The sequence below is a fragment of the Etheostoma spectabile genome, unplaced genomic scaffold, assembly GCF_008692095.1.
Source record: "Etheostoma spectabile isolate EspeVRDwgs_2016 unplaced genomic scaffold, UIUC_Espe_1.0 scaffold00008958, whole genome shotgun sequence".
Lineage (NCBI taxonomy): Eukaryota > Metazoa > Chordata > Actinopteri > Perciformes > Percidae > Etheostoma > Etheostoma spectabile.
In genome coordinates, this window is record NW_022603644.1 from 17,501 (window position 1) to 37,069 (window position 19,569).

The following is a 19,569-nucleotide window of genomic DNA, read 5'->3' on the forward strand; positions in this document are numbered from 1 at the left end:
ATCTCAGATCCTCTACTCAGTCTCTCTGGCGTCCTTCAACTCCTCCTCCTTCCTGGTGAGTCTGGGGAGCCAATCAGGAGGCTGTGAAATCACAACCTCAACAGTCTGGATTACATTAGTAGTTTGAGATGTATTAACCAATCATGTTTGAGCTTTGGTTGAATCAAGTAAACATACTGTGTTGAGAGCAACAGACTTCCCAGGAGCAGAGACACGTTTTCATTGATTGTTGGGTTTCTGTAAATAACATCCCAGAGTCCGGTCTAGACCTGCTCTTTATGGAAAGACCTGGGAGATAAATAACATCCCAGAGTCTGGTCTAGACCTGCTCTTTATGAAAGACCTGGGAGATAAATAACATCCCAGAGTCTGGTCTAGACCTGCTCTTTATGAAAGACCTGGGAGATAAATAACATCCCAGAGTCTGGTCTAGACCTGCTCTTTATGAAAGACCTGGGAGATAAATAACATCCCAGAGTCCGGTCTAGACCTGCTCTTTATGAAAGACCTGGGAGATAAATAACATCCCAGAGTCTGGTCTAGACCTGCTCTTTATGAAAGACCTGGGAGATAAATAACATCCCAGAGTCTGGTCTAGACCTGCTCTTTGTGAAAGACCTGGGAGATAAATAACATCCCAGAGTCCTGGTCTAGACCTGCTCTTTATGAAAGACCTGGGAGATAAATAACATCCCAGAGTCTGGTCTAGACCTGCTCTTTATGAAAGACCTGGGAGATAAATAACATCCCAGAGGCCGGTCTAGACCTGCTCTTTATGAAAGACCTGGGAGATAAATAACATCCCAGAGTCTGGTCTAGACCTGCTCTTTATGAAAGACCTGGGAGATAAATAACATCCCAGAGTCCGGTCTAGACCTGCTCTTTATGAAAGACCTGGGAGATAAATAACATCCCAGAGTCTGGTCTAGACCTGCTCTTTATGAAAGACCTGGGAGATAAATAACATCCCAGAGTCTGGTCTAGACCTGCTCTTTGTGAAAGACCTGGGAGATAAATAACATCCCAGAGTCCTGGTCTAGACCTGCTCTTTATGAAAGACCTGGGGGATAAATACCATCCCAGGGTCCGGTCTAGACCTGCTCTTTATGAAAGACCTGGGAGATAAATAACATCCCAGAGTCTGGTCTAGACCTGCTCTTTATGAAAGACCTGGGAGATAAATAACATCCCAGAGGCCGGTCTAGACCTGCTCTTTATGAAAGACCTGGGAGATAAATAACATCCCAGAGTCTGGTCTAGACCTGCTCTTTATGAAAGACCTGGGAGATAAATAACATCCCAGAGTCCGGTCTAGACCTGCTCTTTATGAAAGACCTGGGAGATAAATAACATCCCAGAGTCTGGTCTAGACCTGCTCTTTATGAAAGACCTGGGAGATAAATAACATCCCAGAGTCTGGTCTAGACCTGAATTGAATAGACAGTCGGCGGATTGAGGCAGTGATCAGACAGATATTTATGTAAGATGAATACCAGCTGCTTACCATTGGCTTTCACTTGTGATTCACTTGTTATTATTGTTGTTGTTAATATTATTGTTATTACTGATATTGTTGTCGTTGTTATATGTTAATTGAGATCTGGTCCTACCCAGATTGCCTTCTCGGTGTTTTGCGTCTACGTGCTGACCGATGAGCGGAACGTTCTGGATGCTCAGAAGATCTTCGTTTCTCTCGCTCTCATCAACATCCTGAAAGCTCCTCTGAGCCAGCTCCCCTTCGCCATGAGCACCGCCATGCAGGCAAGTCCCAGCCAATCACAGGCCTCCGTTCTGGCTACTGCCAATCACAGGCCTCCGTTCTGGCTACGCCAGACAATTATGTAATACAATATATTTTTATATAATATAATGGTTAGTAAGGCCGCATTCCTACACTCATATTATTATATATTTATATAATAATTACATTATACATTATATATATAATTATAGATTATATTCTAAGTGTATGAATGCGGCCTTACTAACCATTATATTATATAATAATATATTATATTATATAACTCTGGCGTGTTCTTTTGTTCCAACTGGCTGAATGTGAACTGGATTGTTGGACTTGTAGTCCAGAACTACATCGCCTACAAAATTCTAACCGCAGTCTTGCCACCACGAGCTACTTTTAGCTAACGTTAGCTAGCGTTAGCTATTCTAGATACTCCTAATGTTCCTATGAACACTGTACTCTAGTTACTCCTAATGTGTATTCTGATTACTGTATTTATTTATTTATTTATTTATCCTTTATTTAAGCAGGTAATACCCATTGAGATTAAAAATCTCTTTTGCAAGGGAGACCTGGCCAAGATAGGCATCAACATTACATCACATCATTACATACGTACAAAGACACACACATGAAAACCAAATATGTATTCTAGTTACTCCTAATGTGTACTGTGAATACTGTATTCTAGTTACTCCTAATGTGTATTCTGATTACTGTATTGTAGTAACTCCAAATGTGTACTCTGAATACTGCATTCTAGTTACTCCTAATGTGTACTGTGAATAATGTATTCTAGTTACTCCTAATGTGTACTTTGAATACTGTATTCCAGTTACTCCTAATATGTACTGTGAATAATCTATTCTAGTTACTCCTAATGTGTACTCTGAATACTGCATTATAGTTACTCCTAATGTGTACTCTGAATACGCGGGTGCTTGTACTGCGTTCCTCCGTGTGACTGCTGTGTTGGCGTCGTCAGGCCGCTGTCTCTCTCAGACGCGTCGGGAACTTCCTCTGCTCCGACGAGCTGAAGCCAGACAACGTGGAGAGACTTCCTCACAGCCTCGGTATGACATCACACACCTGGACGTTAGCCTAGCTTAGCACAAGGACTGGAAGCAGGACTGAACTGTTAGCCTAGTTTTTGAGTTCTGTGTTTGGTCTCTAGATGCAGTCGGCGTGGCGATTGAGGGCGGGACTTTCTCCTGGACCAATGAGGGACCTCCATGTCTGCAGAGAATCAGCATGGAGGTGAAGACGGGCTCCCTGGTGGCCGTGGTCGGCCATGTTGGCTCCGGGAAGTCGTCTCTGCTGGCTGCCGTGTTGGGGGAGATGGAGAAGATATGCGGCTCCGTCTCCGTTAAGGTCACAACAAACAATATAACCCTTTAAATTATTATCAAATTATCAAGGTTTTATTAAATAAAACTTTCTCAACATGTTTTTAACAGTGCTAAGCTATGGCCATGTTGTTCCTGTCCGAAAGGGAGTCATCGAACCACTTTCCGAACATTTGATTGGATTCTCCTCTATCGATGGAATCACTTCCTCTTGCACATGCAGCTTGATCCTGTAGGTCAACTTCCCGTTTCGGATAACCACACTCCTGGATTTCTTTGGCTTAAACTTCATTCTGGTTCACGTTGCCATGTGGTCCAGAGCAGTTAGCACCGACCTTGCATGCACATGGATTGTGGTTATTGCGCGTTGTCAGATGCCCCTACTCCATTTTTGGATCCCGGGCTTCCTTCTCTACAGATTTTTCCTTTTACATGTAGCAGTGAAATAGTTCTGAATTGGTCAATGGTTGAGGAGTTCTCCTCCTTTGGCACGAGACAGGTTCACTGGCCCTGTGCCTTCTTCCTTCCCTTTCTCCAGATCCTCCGGAACAACTTCCACAACTTCCAAAGGAGCATTTGGCATTTCTTGTACACCTTGTAGGGTTTACCGCTTGGGCTGGATGGTTCACTGACGTTGAGCTCTTTTTCTGGGGTCTTTGTACTGTTGATGCTTGGTTTGACATCCAGGGCCTGGTTTCTGGGGTGCCATCATGGGTCTCCCTCAAGAACGTCTCCACATCTCCTCTTGGGCTGGTCAGCCTTCCAGATTTTGCTTCACCCAGCAGTGTTATGGTGAACCAGAAGGGGTCTTTGGTGAACTTGGAGCTTTGGTTCTTCCTATCATTCCTCTTCTTCCGAGGGCTTTCTGCTCTTCGGAGTCTGCAGAGGTAATTCTGGAGTTGACTCGTCAGATCCTTGATTCCTTCCGTTCCATCAGCAGGGGCTCTTTAGAATTGCTTGGAGAGAGTCTTGATTTCTCCCCTCAGATGATAAAGTTCCCTTTCTCTTCTACTTGGCTGGTCTGCAGGCTTGATTTTTTTTTTCCCAAACCGCACCCTTGCCAGGTTGTAGGTTATTGTTGTGAGAGTTTTGACTTTCTGCTCACTGGCCCTGCTAGTATTGTTTCTATCCCCCCCGGTTAATGTTGTTTGAGTGAGCCGTCCGTAGAGGCCTCTAAGAAGACTAGGTGGAGAGATTATATTTCCAACCTGGCCTGGGAACGCCTTGAGACCCCCCAGTTGGAGCTGGTAAATGTGGTTTGGGAAAGGGAAGTTTGGGGTCTTGAGGCCTGCTGCCCCCACGACCCGATACCGGATAAGCGGATGAAGATGGATGGATGGATGGATGTTTTCTGTTTGGGTGCAGGTTTATATATTAAACAATATTTATGTATGTGACTAATGTTAGAATCCTCTCTCAGTGATATATTGCCTACGTCCTCCAGCAGACCTTCTTCCCCCAGCAGGCCTACGTCCCCCAACAGGCCTGCATCCAGAGCGTCTCTCTGATAATGAAGGACATGTTGTCTGTGTCCACGGGGTTCACTGGCCTTTGTCCCCCAGCAGGCCTGGATCCAGATTGTCTTTCTGATAATGAAGGACATGTCTGTGTCCACAGGGTTCACTGGCCTACGTCCCCCAGCAGGCCTGGATCCAGAACGCATCTTTGAAGAACAACGTTTTGTTTGGTGAAGAGAGGACAGATAGCTGGTACTGGCGGGTTCTGGAGGCATGTGCTCTGTTGCCGGACCTGGACATCCTGCCGGCTGGAGATGCCACAGAGATTGGAGAGAAGGTACCAACAATAAATATATATATATATATATTATATATATATATATATATATATATATATATATACAGTGAGGAAAATAAGTATTTGAACACCCTGCTATTTTTGAAGTTCTCCCACTTATAACTCATGGAGGGTCTGAAATTGTCATCGTAGGTGCATGTCCACTGTGAGAGACATAATCTTAAAAAAAAAAATCCAGAAATCACAATATATGACTTTTTTAACCATTTATTTGTATGATACATCTGCAAATAAGTATTTGAACACCTGTCTATCAGCTACAATTCTGACCCTCAAAGACCTGTTAGTCTGTCTTCATAATGTCCCTCAAAGACCTGTTAGTCTGTCTTCATAATGTCCCTCAAAGACCTGTTAGTCTGTCTTCATAATGTCCCTCAAAGACCTGTTAGTCTGTCTTCATAATGTCCCTCAAAGACCTGTTAGTCTGTCTTCATAATGTCCCCCCCCCTCCATTTATTATCCTAAATTAGATGCACCTGTTTGAGGTCGTTAGCTGCATAAAGACACCTGTCCCACCCATACAATCAGTAAGAATCCAACTACTAACATGGCCAAGACCAAAGAGCTGTCCAAAGACACTAGAGACTACATTGTCCCCCTCCACAAGGCTGGACAGGACTACGGGGACATGTCCAAGCAGCTTGGTGAAGACATGTCCACTGTTGGAGACATCATTAGAAAATGGAAGAAGCTAAACATGACTGTCAGTCTCCCTCGGACTGGGGCTCCATGCAGGATCTCACCTCGGGGGGTCTCCATGATCCTAAGAAAGGTGAGAAACCAGACCAGAACTACACGGGAGGAGCTGGTCCAGGACCTGGAAAGAGCTGGGACCACCGTTTCCAAGGTTACTGTTGGTAACACACTAAGACGTCATGATTTAAATCCTGCATGGCCCGGAAGGTTCCCCTGCTTAAACCAGACCATGTCCAGGCCAGTCTTAAGTCTGCCAACAACCATCTGGAGGATCCAGAGGAGTCATGGGAGGAAGTCCTGTGGTCAGATGAGACCAGAATAGAACTTTTTGGTCCTGATTCCACTAACCGTGTTTGGAGGAAGAAGAATGATGAGGACCATCCCAAGACCACCATCCCTACTGTGAAGCATGGGGGGTAGCATCATGCTTTGGGGGGGTTTCTGCACATGGGACAGGGGGACTGCACTGTATTAAGGAGAGGAGGACCGGGGCCTGGATTGGGAGATTTTGGGGACCAACCTCCTTCCCTCAGTTAGAGCATTAAAGATGGGTCGAGGCTGGGTCTTCCAACATGACAAAGACCTGAAGACCACAGCCAGCAGAACCAAGGGGGGGCTCTGAAAGAACCAGATCAAGGTTCTGGGGGGGCCTAGCCAGTCTCCAGACCTAAACTCAATAGAGAATCTTTGGAGGGAGCCCAGAAACCTGACTGGTCTAGAGAAGATCTGTGGGGAGGGGGGCGGGCCAAAATCCCTTCTGCAGGGTGCCAGACCTGGTGAAGAACTACAGGAAACGTTGTAAACAAAGGCTGCTGGACCAGATGTTAACATGGATCTTCTCAGGTGTTAAATACTTATTTACAGCTGTATCATACAAATAAATAGTTATAAATCCTACATTGTGATTTCTGGATGTTTTTTTAGATTATGTCTCTCACAGTGGACATGCACCTATGAGGACAATTTCAGACCCTTCATGATTTCTAAGTGGGAGAACTTGCAAAATAACAGGGTGTTCAACTACTTATTTTCCTCACTGTATGTGTGTGTGTGTATGTATGTTTATGTATATATAAAATGTAAGGGCTGGGAAAGTTAACGTGTTATAATCGCGTTAACTAATTAATTTAATGCCGAAATTTGTTTTGTTGTACTTCCTGTCTGAAATATCACCTTGACAGGTGATACCAGCAAATCATTCAACAAAACACACAGTGGGCGGGGCTTCAGCAGACAACGTTAGATGCAGCTTGGGGGGGGGTGTAGACTACTTTAGATGCAGCGTGGGGGGGGGGGGTAGAGATAAACAAAGGCAAGAGACGCTAACAAATGCCATAGCGACGTGGACAGCTACAGACTGCAAGTCCAGTAGGGTGGTGAAGGACATCGGTCTGAAGGAGGACAACGGTCTGGTGGAGGACATCGGTCTGGTGAGGACATCGGTCTGGTGGAGGACGTCGGTCTGGTGGAGGACGTCGGTCTGGTGGAGGACGTTGGTCTGGTGGAGGACGTTGGTCTGGTGGAGAACGTCGGTCTGGTGGAGGACATCGGTCTGGTGGAGGACGTCGGTCTGAGAATTGCAACAACGACGGCAGGTACGAGAGTCCCTCAACACGCACCATCACAAGAAGAATACACGAGTTGTATGAAAAGGAGAGGACTGCAAAAGTGACCACGCTACAACATGCACCCTAGGGACTACTGGACTCACAGGGGCCTACTGGACTCACCAGGGACTACTGGACTCACTGGGGACTACTGGACTCACTGGGTAACCAGAATTATCTCGGAGTTCCAGTGCATTATACTGATGAAAAGTGGGCGCTGCATTCACGTGCTCTGAGTGGAATGAAAACAGAGGACAGACATTATGCTGAGACATGCGCAGGACACTATTGAAGTTGCACAGTAGTGGAATGTGTCAAATAAAGTCCCCGCTGTTAGGACGGATAGTACGAAAAGATACAAAATCTGATCGTGCTGCGAGACCTCTACATTCTGATGATGTCCCCTGCTTTGCGCACGGTCTCCAGCGTTCTGTCACAGTGTCTCTGCTTTACAGCGCGTTGGACAGTGTCCCTCAGTGTCTCTGCTTAACAGCGCAATGGACAGTGTCCCTCAGTGTCTCTGCTTAACAGCGCGTTGGACAGTGTCCCTCAGTGTCTCTGCTTAACAGCGCGATGGACAGTGTCTTTGCAAAGTGCAGTAAAGTTGTGGGGCTCTAAACCCAGTCCAGCAAGTGCTGCAGAGTTAGAACAACAACAGAATGACGTGGACATAAGAAGGACGTGGACATAAGAAGGACGTGGACATAAGAAGGAGTTGCTTAGTGTTTTATGAAATCTTTATACAGGATCGTGGGGTGGTCGGCTGCAAGCAAAAACTCAAATACTGTTTCTGCTAGAATAAATGTGTCTTTTTATTCCGCCACAGAACACAGCAAAGCAGCAAGCACACGCTCACGCTATCAATACGTGATGCAAAGTAAACACTGCTCTGCAAACAAGAACCCCAACACTGTTTCTGCTAGAATAAGTGTGTCTTTTTATTCCGCTACAGAATACATCAAAGCAGCAAGTGTAGACCCACACTATCAATACGTGATGCAAAGTAAACACTACGTTTGAGCTCTTACCTTGACACAGGACTGGGGAGCCGTCAATCCGGACAGAGCCGCATCAACGTGGCTGGGCGTTTGTACCTAACCCACAGCGGACTCCGTCAGACTGAGGGACCCCCCGTCTTTTTTTCTCTTAACAAACAAAGGATTGTGTGCGAGCGAGGAGGGCCAGTCCTCGCTTTCACCCTATCCCTTGGTAAGTCCGACGTCCTGCCTCGAAACCATGTTTTCGAAACAGGGGTACCGCTCTCAAAACATGAGCTCGACACGTGACCAGAACAAGTTGTAACTCTCAAAACAGGTTATATAAGTAAAACGATAATAAGTAAAAAGTGAAACAATGATATACAACAGTGTATCAACAAGTTATATAAGTGACCCACTTAGCTGTTGTCAAGGAAAATAATGCAAACTAAACCTTTTCCTCCACACTTAGCAACACGTTCCAACCAGATGAATCCATCTCTGGACATGATGAATACTTTATGTTTAAGTTGAGATGTACACTAAATATTTTATTTCACTGCTACTTTATAAACTAAATGCTGGTAAGTTTCTGCAGAACAAATGTTACAGCACTTTGTTCATATGGCAGAACTTTTAAAAAAAAATTGCACTATATACACTACTTTTGAATTAATTATTTCATTTTGCGATTAATCGCGATTAATCAGGGAAATTATGCGATTAATCGCGATTAAAAATTTTAATAGCTGCCCAGCTCTAATATATATATATATATATATATATATAGAGATAGATAGATAGATAGATAGATAGTCTTAGCAACCCCTCTACAGGAACTCCCGGCCGCGGCCCGGTTTTGTCTATGTAATCTCTATTTTTGTTCTCTGATGATGTATTTCCTGTCTGCAGGGTCTCAACCTGTCTGCAGGACTGTCAGTTGTGTCCTTAACCCTAACCCTTTAATGGGTTTCTGTCTGCAGGGTCTCAACCTGTCTGCAGGACTGTCAGTTGTGTCCTTAACCCTAACCCTGTAATGGGTTTCTGTCTGCAGGGTCTAACCTGTCTGCAGGACTGTCAGTTTGTCCTTAACCCTAACCCTGTAATGGGTTTCTGTCTGCAGGGTCTTAACCTGTCTGCAGGACTGTCAGTTGTGTCCTTAACCCTAACCCTGTAATGGGTTTCTGTCTGCAGGGTCTTAACCTGTCTGCAGGACTGTCAGTTGTGTCCTTAACCCTAACCCTGTAATGGGTTTCTGTCTGCAGGGTCTTAACCTGTCTGCAGGACTGTCAGTTGTGTCCTTAACCCTAACCCTGTAATGGGTTTCTGTCTGCAGGGTCTTAACCTGTCTGGCGGCCAGAGACAGAGGGTGAGTCTGGCTCGGGCCGTCTACAAGAGGTCAGATGTTTACCTGTTGGACGACCCGCTGTCTGCCGTTGATGCTCATGTTGGACAACACATCTTTGATCATGTCATCGGACCCCGAGGACTCCTCAAAGACAAGGCAAGACCCTGACCCTGTATCCCAATCATCTCACTTTCCTCCGACGGGCTTCAAGCGACGTTCTCTGTCCTTTTAGAAAGAACAGCATGGAAACCTGTAATTATAATAATTAATAAACATACAATTAATAAATATTTACGACAGCACCTTGGCTCATAGAATAAAATGTAAAACATTCAAACATCTCTCTCTTATTAACAGGAAATGGAGTTCTTGAATCAGTCCAGAATATTTAAAGAAGCTGTCATTGTTGGGTTGTACCCACGTGGTGAAACACACTAATTGTAGGATTCTTTTGATGAAGTGGGTGTTCAGACTGTGTTGGCCATCTTTTCCTTCACTGAAATGGCTGCTGCAGGGGGGGGGGGCGAGGTAGATGTCATTAGACCTAAAGCCACCCGTGTGTCACGCTACTGTAACCGGTCGTATTCCAGAGGATCAGACTATGGGGTATGGGTTAGGATTAGCGACAGGATGAGAGTCTGTAGAGGAAACAGGAAACATCACTGCCTCTATCTCTGCCACAGGAAAGTTAACACTAGTACTGAACTGCCCCCCCCCCGTCTCCTTTCTTTCTCTCTTTCTCTGGGAAACTAAGCTGCCTTTAAATGTGCTCCGAAATGTCCAGATCTATAAACCATCTGATGGAAACCAGTAACTGTGAGATTTCACAGGACCTCAACACAGGGACGTCACACAAATAGTTTTTTAGTGACACACACTTCCGCGCAAACCTGTGGTAAATTGCCAGATGTATTCCTTGGTCTGGATGTAGCAAAAGGCATCAGCTAAATAATGTGTTGTGCGTTGTGATTGGTTCTTTAGACGCGTGTGCTGGTGACTCACGGCCTCAGCTTCCTGTCTAAAGCAGACTTGGTTCTGGTGATGAATGGGGGGCAGATCTCAGAGATTGGATCCTACATGGAGCTGATGGACAGGAAGGGAGCCTTCGCCAAATTAATCCACACCTTCAGTGGAAGCCGGCGCAGAGAGAGCGTCGTCCCCCGAGACAAGAGTAAGACTAATAAGGTTACTGAATGATGGCACAGCAGGAAGGAGGGCTGGGGTCTGTATTTAGTCACTCAGCACTGTTGACTGTGGTGGTTTAATGGTTTTATGTTTTTTATATTATTATTATTATTATTGTTATTATAACTGTTACTGTTGACTGGTGCTGAGAGAGTGCAATAAGGCATGTTGTATTTCATTGCTGTGGTACTCTGTACTAAGGTGCATATGACAATACATTTTGAACTGAACTGAACTGAACTGAACTTTCACCTGAGTAAACTACAGGAGAACCACATACAACATATATTACAATATATATAACAATGATGATTGTTAGGCCCGAGTCTGATTAATATTGTTTGGTTTGGAACGTACATGTAATGTGTGTGTGTGTGTGTGTGTGTGTATTGCGTTTGTAGGCAGCAGGAAGTCAGTTTCTCGTCTCAGTATGACTGATTACTCCATCGATCTTTCTCAGGAGCAGCTGATCAGGTAAAGACACAAACTATACTCCAAACTGTAACGAGACAAAAAGTCGACAGTCTTAGGACTCGTGTTTTGGGACAATCTTAGGACTCGTGTTTTGGGACAGTTTTAGGACTCGTGTTCTGGGACAGTCTTAGGACTCGTGTTTTGGGACAGTTTTAGGACTCGTGTTCTGGGACAGTCTTAGGACTTGTGTTCTGGGACAGTCTTAGGACACGTGTTTTGGGACAGTCTTAGAACTCGTGTTTTGGGACAGTCTTAGGACACGTGTTTTGGTACAGTCTTAGGACTTGTGTTCTGGGACAGTCTTAGGACTCGGGTTTTGGGACAGTCTTAGGACTTTTGTTTTGGGACACTCTTAGGACTCGTGTTCTGGGACAGTCTTAGGACTCGTGTTCTGGGAAAGTTTTAGGACTCGTGTTTTGGGACAGTCTTAGGACTCGTGTTCTGGGACAGTCTTAGGAATTGTGTTCTGGGACAGTCTTAGGACTTGTGTTTTGGGACAGTCTTAGGACTTGTGTTCTGGGACAGTCTTAGGACTTGTGTTTCAGGACAGTCTTAGGACTCATGTTCTGGGACAGTCTTAGGACTTTTGTTTTCGGACAGTCTTAGGACTTGTGTTCTGGGACAGTCTTAGGACTCGTGTTTTGGGACAGTCTTAGGACTCATGTTTTGGGACAGTCTTAGGACTCGTGTTTTGGGACAGTCTCAGGACTCGTGTTTTGGGACAGTCTTAGGACTCGTGTTTTGGGACAGTCTTAGGACTTGTGTTCTGGGACAGTCTTAGGACTTGTGTTTTGGGACAGTCTTAGGACTTGTGTTCTGGGACAGTCTTAGGACTTGTGTTTTGGGACAGTCTTAGGACTTGTGTTCTGGGACAGTCTTAGGACTCCTGTTTTGGAATTTGGATTTAACTTGTTGATTGTGATAGAAGAACAGCGTTTTACATGTGCATTGAAAAAAGTATGTTAACTTTTTTGTGTGAATGAAACTGTTCATCTAATTTAATTTATCAAATAAATTCATAACAAGAGTTATCTCAAGAATCTTTACAGATAGAGCAGGTCTAGACCACTCTATAATTTACAGATAGAGCAGGTCTAGAACGCTCTCTAATTTAAAGGTGGAGCAGGTCTGGACCCCTCTATAATTTACAGATAGAGCAGGTCTAGACCGCTCTATAATTCACAGGTAGAGCAGGTCTAGACCACTCTATAATTTACAGATAGAGCAGGTCTAGACCGCTCTATAATTTACAGATAGAGCAGGTTTAGACGACTCTATAATTTACAGATAGAGCAGGTCTAGACCGCTTTATAATTTACAGATAGAGCAGGTCTAGACCGCTCTATAATTTACAGATAGAGCAGGTCTAGAACGCTCTCTAATTTAAAGGTGGAGCAGGTCTGGACCCCTCTATAATTTACAGATAGAGCAGGTCTAGACCGCTCTATAATTCACAGGTAGAGCAGGTCTAGACCACTCTATAATTTACAGATAGAGCAGGTCTAGACCACTCTATAATTTACAGATAGAGCAGGTCTAGACCTCTCTATAATTTACAGATAGAGCAGGTCTAGACCGCTCTATAATTTACAGATAGAGCAGGTCTAGACCGCTCTATAATTTATAGATAGAGCAGGTCTAGACCGCTCTATAATTTAAAGGTGGAGCAGGTCTAGACCACTCTATAATTTACAGATAGAGCAGGTCTAAACCGTTCTATTATTTACAGATAGAGTAGGGTTCAAGGTTCAAGGTAACTTTATTATCCCCAAGGGGCAATTTGAATTACAGCCAGCAGTAACAATATTTTATCAACCCACAACAATAAACACAACCACAGTACATAAATTAAATTAAATTTACAGAGTATTGTTAACCATGGTAATAACCGCCGGGATGAATGACCTTTTAAGTCTGTTTGTTCTGCATCGTGGCAGACTATACCTGCGCCCGGATGGCAGCAGCCTAAATTGATCCCACAAAGGATGACTAGGATCAGCCAGGATGGCTCTCGCCTTCTTTAATGATCTGGCCTTGTACAGGTCGTGGAGGTCATTTAAGGGTGTGCCAACAATTTTGCTGCACACCTTCACAATACCTTGCATGCGGTTTCCCTGTTTAATGGAAAGTGACCCGTGCCAGCAGATAAAAGAAAAAGTAAGAACTGATTCAATAAAACAGGAATAAAACATTTTCATAAAAACAGGGTCAACATTAAAACTTCGAAGCTTACGGAGAAAGTGCATGCGCTGATGTGCTTTTTTACACACAGCATCAACCTGGGACTCAAAGCCCAGTTTACTGTCAATCACAGTCCCCAGATATTTGTACTGCTGCACAAGTCCAACTGGCTGGTTGTCCATTACAACAGGAGGAACGACCGTGGGGATTTTTCTGAAGTCGACGCACATCTCTTTTTTTTTGCCACATTAATGTTTAAAAAGGAGGCTTTACACCAGTCCATAAAATCATCCACTACAGGACCGTGTTCAGTGTCGTCACTGCTGAGGAGGGAAACAATGACCGAATCATCTGCAAATTTAATAATGTGGCGCTGTTCATGATGGCTTTGGCACGCATTTTTGTATAAAACAAATAAAAGAGGGGAGAGGACACAGCCCTGGGGGGACCCAGGGTCTAGACGACTCTATAATTTACAGATAGAGCAGGTCTACACCACTCTATAATTTACAGATAGAGCAGGTCTAGACCGCTCTATAATTTACAGATAGAGCAGGTCTAGACCGCTCTATAATACACAGGTAAAGCAGGTCTAGACCACTCTCTAATTCACAGGTAGAGCAGGTCTAGACCGTCTTGTCTTCTTGTCTTGGTGTCTGGCTGTCTTCTTGTCTTGGTGTCTTGTTGTCTTGGTGTCTTCTTGTGCCAGTTATAGCTTGGGTTGCCCTTATACAGACAGCAGACGACAACATGTTTGACATGTCAGCCGACTGGTTGTTTGTCTCCATAATTCAGGTGGAGTGGGAGAAGTTTTCCAGTTCAGTCAAGTTGTCTCCGACTCCGAACCATCTCACCAGCCTTTCTCTGGACGGGGACCAAATGTTAGACTGTTTGCTCTTTATTTAGTCGTGATCATGTTAAAAACTGAAACTTAAATGTGGTTAATGAATAACATTTTAAAACAAAGCCTCAAAAAGCGAGAGAAAGTTACAGGATTTTCATAGTTAGGATTAATGCCAAAATCTTTAGAAACACAGGAGAAACAGGAAGTTTGTGCACATCATACAGGAACTGGTTTTAACTGTTACCAAAATTAAAGCCTTTGTGATTGCACCGCAATGTTAATGATTTATTCAGTGATGTGTGTGCGTGTGTGTGTGCGTGTGTGTGTGTGTGTGTGTGTGTGTTTTCTGCTGTGATATGAGCAGTGCCAGTGTTCAGGTGATGGAGGCCGTTGATCAGGACATGGACGCTGAGGATGCTGGGAAACTTACGGAGGTGGACAAGGCTCACACAGGGAGGGTAGGTCCTTCTCTTCTTCCACATGAGGAAAGCTTGTGTCTCTATTAGTAACTTGAAGTAGTTTAACCTTGAAAAGCAGCTGAGACAGCTGCACGATGGAAAACACACACAAGACGAAAGAGTCAACTTACCTTACTTAAGACTGAGACTAATAATAATTAGATATAATAAATAGTAATAAAGTATACGTTATTACAGACCTGTTTTTTTTCAACCAGTTCTCGGTACTAAATACACGCTGGAACTACAGAGTTAAAGTAGTAAAGTATTAGTAAATATAGTATTATTAGTAATATAAGTAAAGTTATTGTTGTTTCCACCTAATCTTCAGAACTGTAACGATTTGACAAATGACAAATTGAATGAAGGATTAAAAGACACAATGGTGTTTTATGAGACAGAGTCGTGTGTTTTATGAGACAGAGTCGTGTGTTTTTCAGTGTGAGATCAAGCGTTGTTGTGTTTCAGGTGAAGCTGCATATGTACCGCGAGTACTTCAGGACCGTCGGCCTGCTCTTCATCATGACCATCGTCTTCCTCTGTGCCTTCCAGCAGGCGTCCTCATTGGCCTACAGCTATTGGCTGAGCCTGTGGGCCGATGAGGCGCCAGTCAACGGGACGCAAAGCGACCACAACCTGAAGCTGGGCGTGTTCGCCGCTCTGGGCTTCACTCAGGGTGGGTCAAAGGTCATCTCTTCCCTCATATTAGGTTAGATTAGATTAGATTAGATTCAACTTTATTGTCATTACACATGTACAGGTACAATGCAACAAAATGCAGTTTAGAGAGAGTTTAGGTAGAGCTTCAGGGCCGCAGCTTTTTAAAGCGCCGCCACACACACTCTGAAAAGGATTCATGCAGACAGCAACATAATGAAATACAATACACAACATAATGCACAAGACAACACACAGTTCATGTGGTCACATGAGGAATGTTTTGAGGTGGTTTGGGAGGGTGTGAGAACACAAGAAACGAGGCAGTCAGACGGATACGGGGCGGGATGGGGGGGGAGTGTATGGTGTGTGTGTGAGATAAGGAGTTGTGGGTGTGAATGTGTAGCGTCAGACTGTCTATGTTGTTAAAGCTCAGTTCATCTGCGTGACCTTGGAGAGATAAGCCAGTGCACGGGACAAGATAGGAGGCCAGGTGCCTGGTTGTTTTCCCGCTCGGGTAAAATATAATCAGACCCACATATCAGCTGGTCCAGTCTCTAGATGTTTTAACTATACAACAATAGTTGATACATTTTTCAATCCAAATTTAGGTTGACTCGATGGAATTTGTTTGAATCAATTTCCATCACTCAATTGTTACCGACCTCAGTGTCACACGAGCATCCAGATCACGTAGTGATTTTTGCAGTCCATCCACCTTCTCTGTGGTCACACAAAGCAACTCCACCGACTGGGCCCTGATAGTATCAATCCCCTTCTGAGCTTCCCCGGTCTGGTCTGAGATATTACGAGACAGTTCACTGGACTGGTCAGCCCTTAGATGTAAAACCTTCATCCTCTCAATCACCCCATATAGGCACTCTTTAAGTTCCCCAGACAGCTGGTGGGTGAATTTGCAGGCTGGGAAGGAGCCAAGCTAAAATAAGAGGGGAGAGGAGGAAAAACACGACTGCTCTCGCCAGAAGCAGGAAGAAACTCACAAGGCAGCTCACAGGCCAAAGGTCCTCTCTTCCCTCATATAAAAACGGGTCAAAGGTCATCTGTGTTTTCTCTGTGTTCCCCGTGGTGGTTCAGGGATGGCCCTGTTCGGGACCACGCTTGCCATTGCCCTAGCCGGCATCGTGGCCTCGCGTCAGCTTCACGCCGACCTTCTCCACAGCGTCCTGTGTTCGCCGGTGTCGTTCTTTGAGGTGACGCCCAGCGGAAACCTCCTGAACCGCTTCTCCAGAGAGATGGACGCCATCGACTGCATGATCCCCGATGGGCTGAAGATGATGCTGGGGTACCTGTTCAAGCTGCTGGAGGTCTGCATCATCCTGTTGTTGGCCACGCCCCTCACAGGCCTGGTGCTCCTTCCCCTCACCGCGGTCTACACCTTCATACAGGTTAGTCCTAGTCCTGATCTACAGGTACACATCAGTTCTGGTCCTCATCTACACCTTCATAGAGGTACACGTCAGTCCTGGCCCTGATCGACAGGTACACATCAGTCCTGGTCCTCATCTACAGCTACACATCTGTCCTGGTCCTCATCTACAGGTACACATCAGTCCTGGTCTACAGGTACACATCAGTCCTGGTCCTCATCTACAGGTACAATCAGTCCTGATCCTGATCTACAGGTACACATCAGTCCTGGTCCTCATCTACACCTTCATACAGATACACATCAGTCCTGGTCTTGAACGACAGGTACACATCAGTCCTGGTCCTGATCAACAGGTACACATCAGTCCTGGTCCTCATCTACAGGTACACATCAGTCCTGGTCCTCATCTACAGGTACACATTCGTCCTGGTCCTCATCTACACCTTCATACAGTTACACATCAGTCCTGGTCCTCATCTACAGTTTCACATCAGTCCTGGTCCTCATCCACACTTTCATACAGGTACACACCAGTCCTGATCCTCATCTACAGGTCTAAATTAGTCCTGATCCTTATCTACAGGGGTACATTTGTCCTGATTCTTATCTACAGGTAAACATCAGTCCTAATCCCTATCAACAGGTCTACATCAGTCCTGATCCTTATCTACAGGTACACATTAGTCCTGATCCTTATCTACAGGTCTCCATTAGTCCTGATCCTACTGTACTGAGTCTACAGCAGTCTTTATATAACCAACGATAAAATAATACCAGTATTTAACTGAACAGGCACCACCACATATTCGTACTGGCCTAAGGCCCCTCCCCCCCCCCAGTATGCAACTCTCAGATCAAACTTATTGAAGATGGCAGACTGGGAGAGGGACTCAAACACTGGAACCTTTAAGGGGGGCGGGTACTTAGTCCTGATTCTTCTGAATCTTATCTCTGAATGGAAACCTTGGGTAGATGTCTCTGGTGTCCAGCTGAACCTTCCTGTAACCGTTTCTAGTTCCTGTCACTGTTTCTAGTTCCTGTAACTATGTCTAGTCCCTGTCACTGTGTCTAGTTCCTGTCCCTGTAACTATGTCTAGTCCCTGTCACTGTGTCTAGTTCCTGTCACTGTTTCTAGTTCCTGTTCCTGTAACTGTTTGTAGTTCATGTGACTGTTTGTAGTTCCTGTCACTGTGTCTAGTCCCTGTCACTGTGTCTAGTTCCTGTCACTGTTTCTAGTTCCTGTTCCTGTAACTGTTTGTAGTTCATGTGACTGTTTGTAGTTCCTGTCACTGTGTCTAGTTCCTGTTACGGTTTCTAGTTCCTGTCACTGTTTGTAGTTCCTGTTCCTGTAACTGTTTGTAGTTCATGTAACTGTTTGTAGTTCCTGTCACTGTGTCTAGTTCCTGTCACTGTGTCTAGTTCCTGTTCCTGTAACTGTTTGTAGTTCCTGTCACTGTGTCTAGTTCCTGTCACTGTGTCTAGTTCCTGTTCCTGTAACTTTTTGTAGTTCCTGTCACTGTGTCTAGTTCCTGTCACTGTGTCTAGTTCCTGTCACTGTTTCTTGCATCTCCAGAGTTTCTACGTGGCGTCTTCGTGTCAGCTGCGACGCCTCGAGGCTGTGAGCCGCTCACCAATCTACAGCCATTTAAACGAGACTGTTCAGGGCGCCAGCGTCATCCGAGCCTTCGGCGAGCAGCATCGCTTTGTCCTCCACGCCAACCGCTGCATTGACAACAACCAGGAAGCCTACTTCCCTCGCTTCGTGGCCACCAGGTTTATCCCAACAACAAACACACACGTCTAATCGTATCTGATTTATCTTTGAGCTGATTCTTCTACGGGGAAAAAAAAGAGGTTAATGAGGTTAATGCACGTGATTTTGGATCAGATGTGGTTAATGAAAGTAGTTCTGGGTCAGGCGTGGGTAATAAACATGGTTCTGGGTCAGGTGTGGGTAATGAACGTGGTTCTGGGTCAGGCGTGGGTAATAAACATGGTTCTGGGTCAGGCGTGGGTAATAAACATGGTTCTGGGTCAGGTGTGGGTAATGAACGTGGTTCTGGGTCAGGCGTGGGTAATAAACATGGTTCTGGGTCAGGTGTGGGTAATGAACATGGTTCTGGGTCCGGTGTGGGTAATAAACATGGTTCTGAGTCAGGTGGCTGGCTGTGAACCTGGAGTTTTTGGGGAACCTGCTGGTCTTGGCTGCAGCCGTCCTGTCGGTGCGAGGTCGGGATGAACTGAGCCCGGGCATCGTGGGATTGGCCGTGTCACACTCTCTCCAGGTTAAAAACCCTTTGGCGCTTTAAAACCAGGAACGAATCAATGAGGAAGTTAACAAACGTTTCTCGCTTGGGTGTGTCTGTATGTGTGTTGTGTGTCTGTGTGTATGTGTGTGTGTCTCTCTGTGTGTTTCTAGGTGACAGGTATCTTGAGCTGGATCGTCCGGTCCTGGACTGATGTGGAGAACAACATTGTGTCGGTCGAGAGAGTCAAAGAGTACGACAACACGCCCAAAGAGGTTGGTTGGTTCATTTAGGAACTGGAATAATAATAATAATTATAATAATAATAATACATTCTTTTGCTCTGAGACCAGAAGCTAGTTTCTTTAGGCGTAACGTGTATAAATGAGTTTATTGTTATTTTTTGTCTTTTTGTAGCTCAGTCTATTTATGTTTCTCACTGACATGACATTACTAAACTGTGTCCTGACCTGAACTGTGTCCCCAGGCTGCGTGGACCACGAGGACAGTCTTCTGCCCGCAGCCTGGCCACCACGGGACACATCCAGTTTGAAGACTACGGACTTCAGTACCGTAAAGGTCTGGACTGGGCTTTGAACAA

The 19,569-nt window shown here is 45.0% G+C and overlaps 1 protein-coding gene across 1 annotated transcript in view; it reads left to right on the forward strand.

Annotated features, from left to right (window-relative positions):
• The window catches only part of LOC116678973 (multidrug resistance-associated protein 1-like), a gene marked incomplete at its 3' end in the record, with an annotated part of 37,002 nt that extends 17,444 nt beyond the window's left edge, over nucleotides 1–19,558 (forward strand). Inside the window, 16 exon segments of the mRNA XM_032508710.1 lie at nucleotides 1–55; nucleotides 1,615–1,761; nucleotides 2,730–2,817; nucleotides 2,919–3,115; nucleotides 4,708–4,884; nucleotides 9,522–9,689; nucleotides 10,515–10,704; nucleotides 11,120–11,192; nucleotides 14,567–14,675; nucleotides 15,144–15,351; nucleotides 16,428–16,738; nucleotides 18,296–18,495; nucleotides 18,881–19,007; nucleotides 19,142–19,255; nucleotides 19,467–19,497; nucleotides 19,500–19,558. The exon segment at nucleotides 1–55 is cut by the window's left edge and continues 149 nt beyond it. Of these exon segments, the coding sequence (XP_032364601.1) occupies nucleotides 1–55; nucleotides 1,615–1,761; nucleotides 2,730–2,817; nucleotides 2,919–3,115; nucleotides 4,708–4,884; nucleotides 9,522–9,689; nucleotides 10,515–10,704; nucleotides 11,120–11,192; nucleotides 14,567–14,675; nucleotides 15,144–15,351; nucleotides 16,428–16,738; nucleotides 18,296–18,495; nucleotides 18,881–19,007; nucleotides 19,142–19,255; nucleotides 19,467–19,497; nucleotides 19,500–19,558 (2,254 nt within the window).
• Between the last annotated feature and the right edge of the window lie 11 nt (nucleotides 19,559–19,569).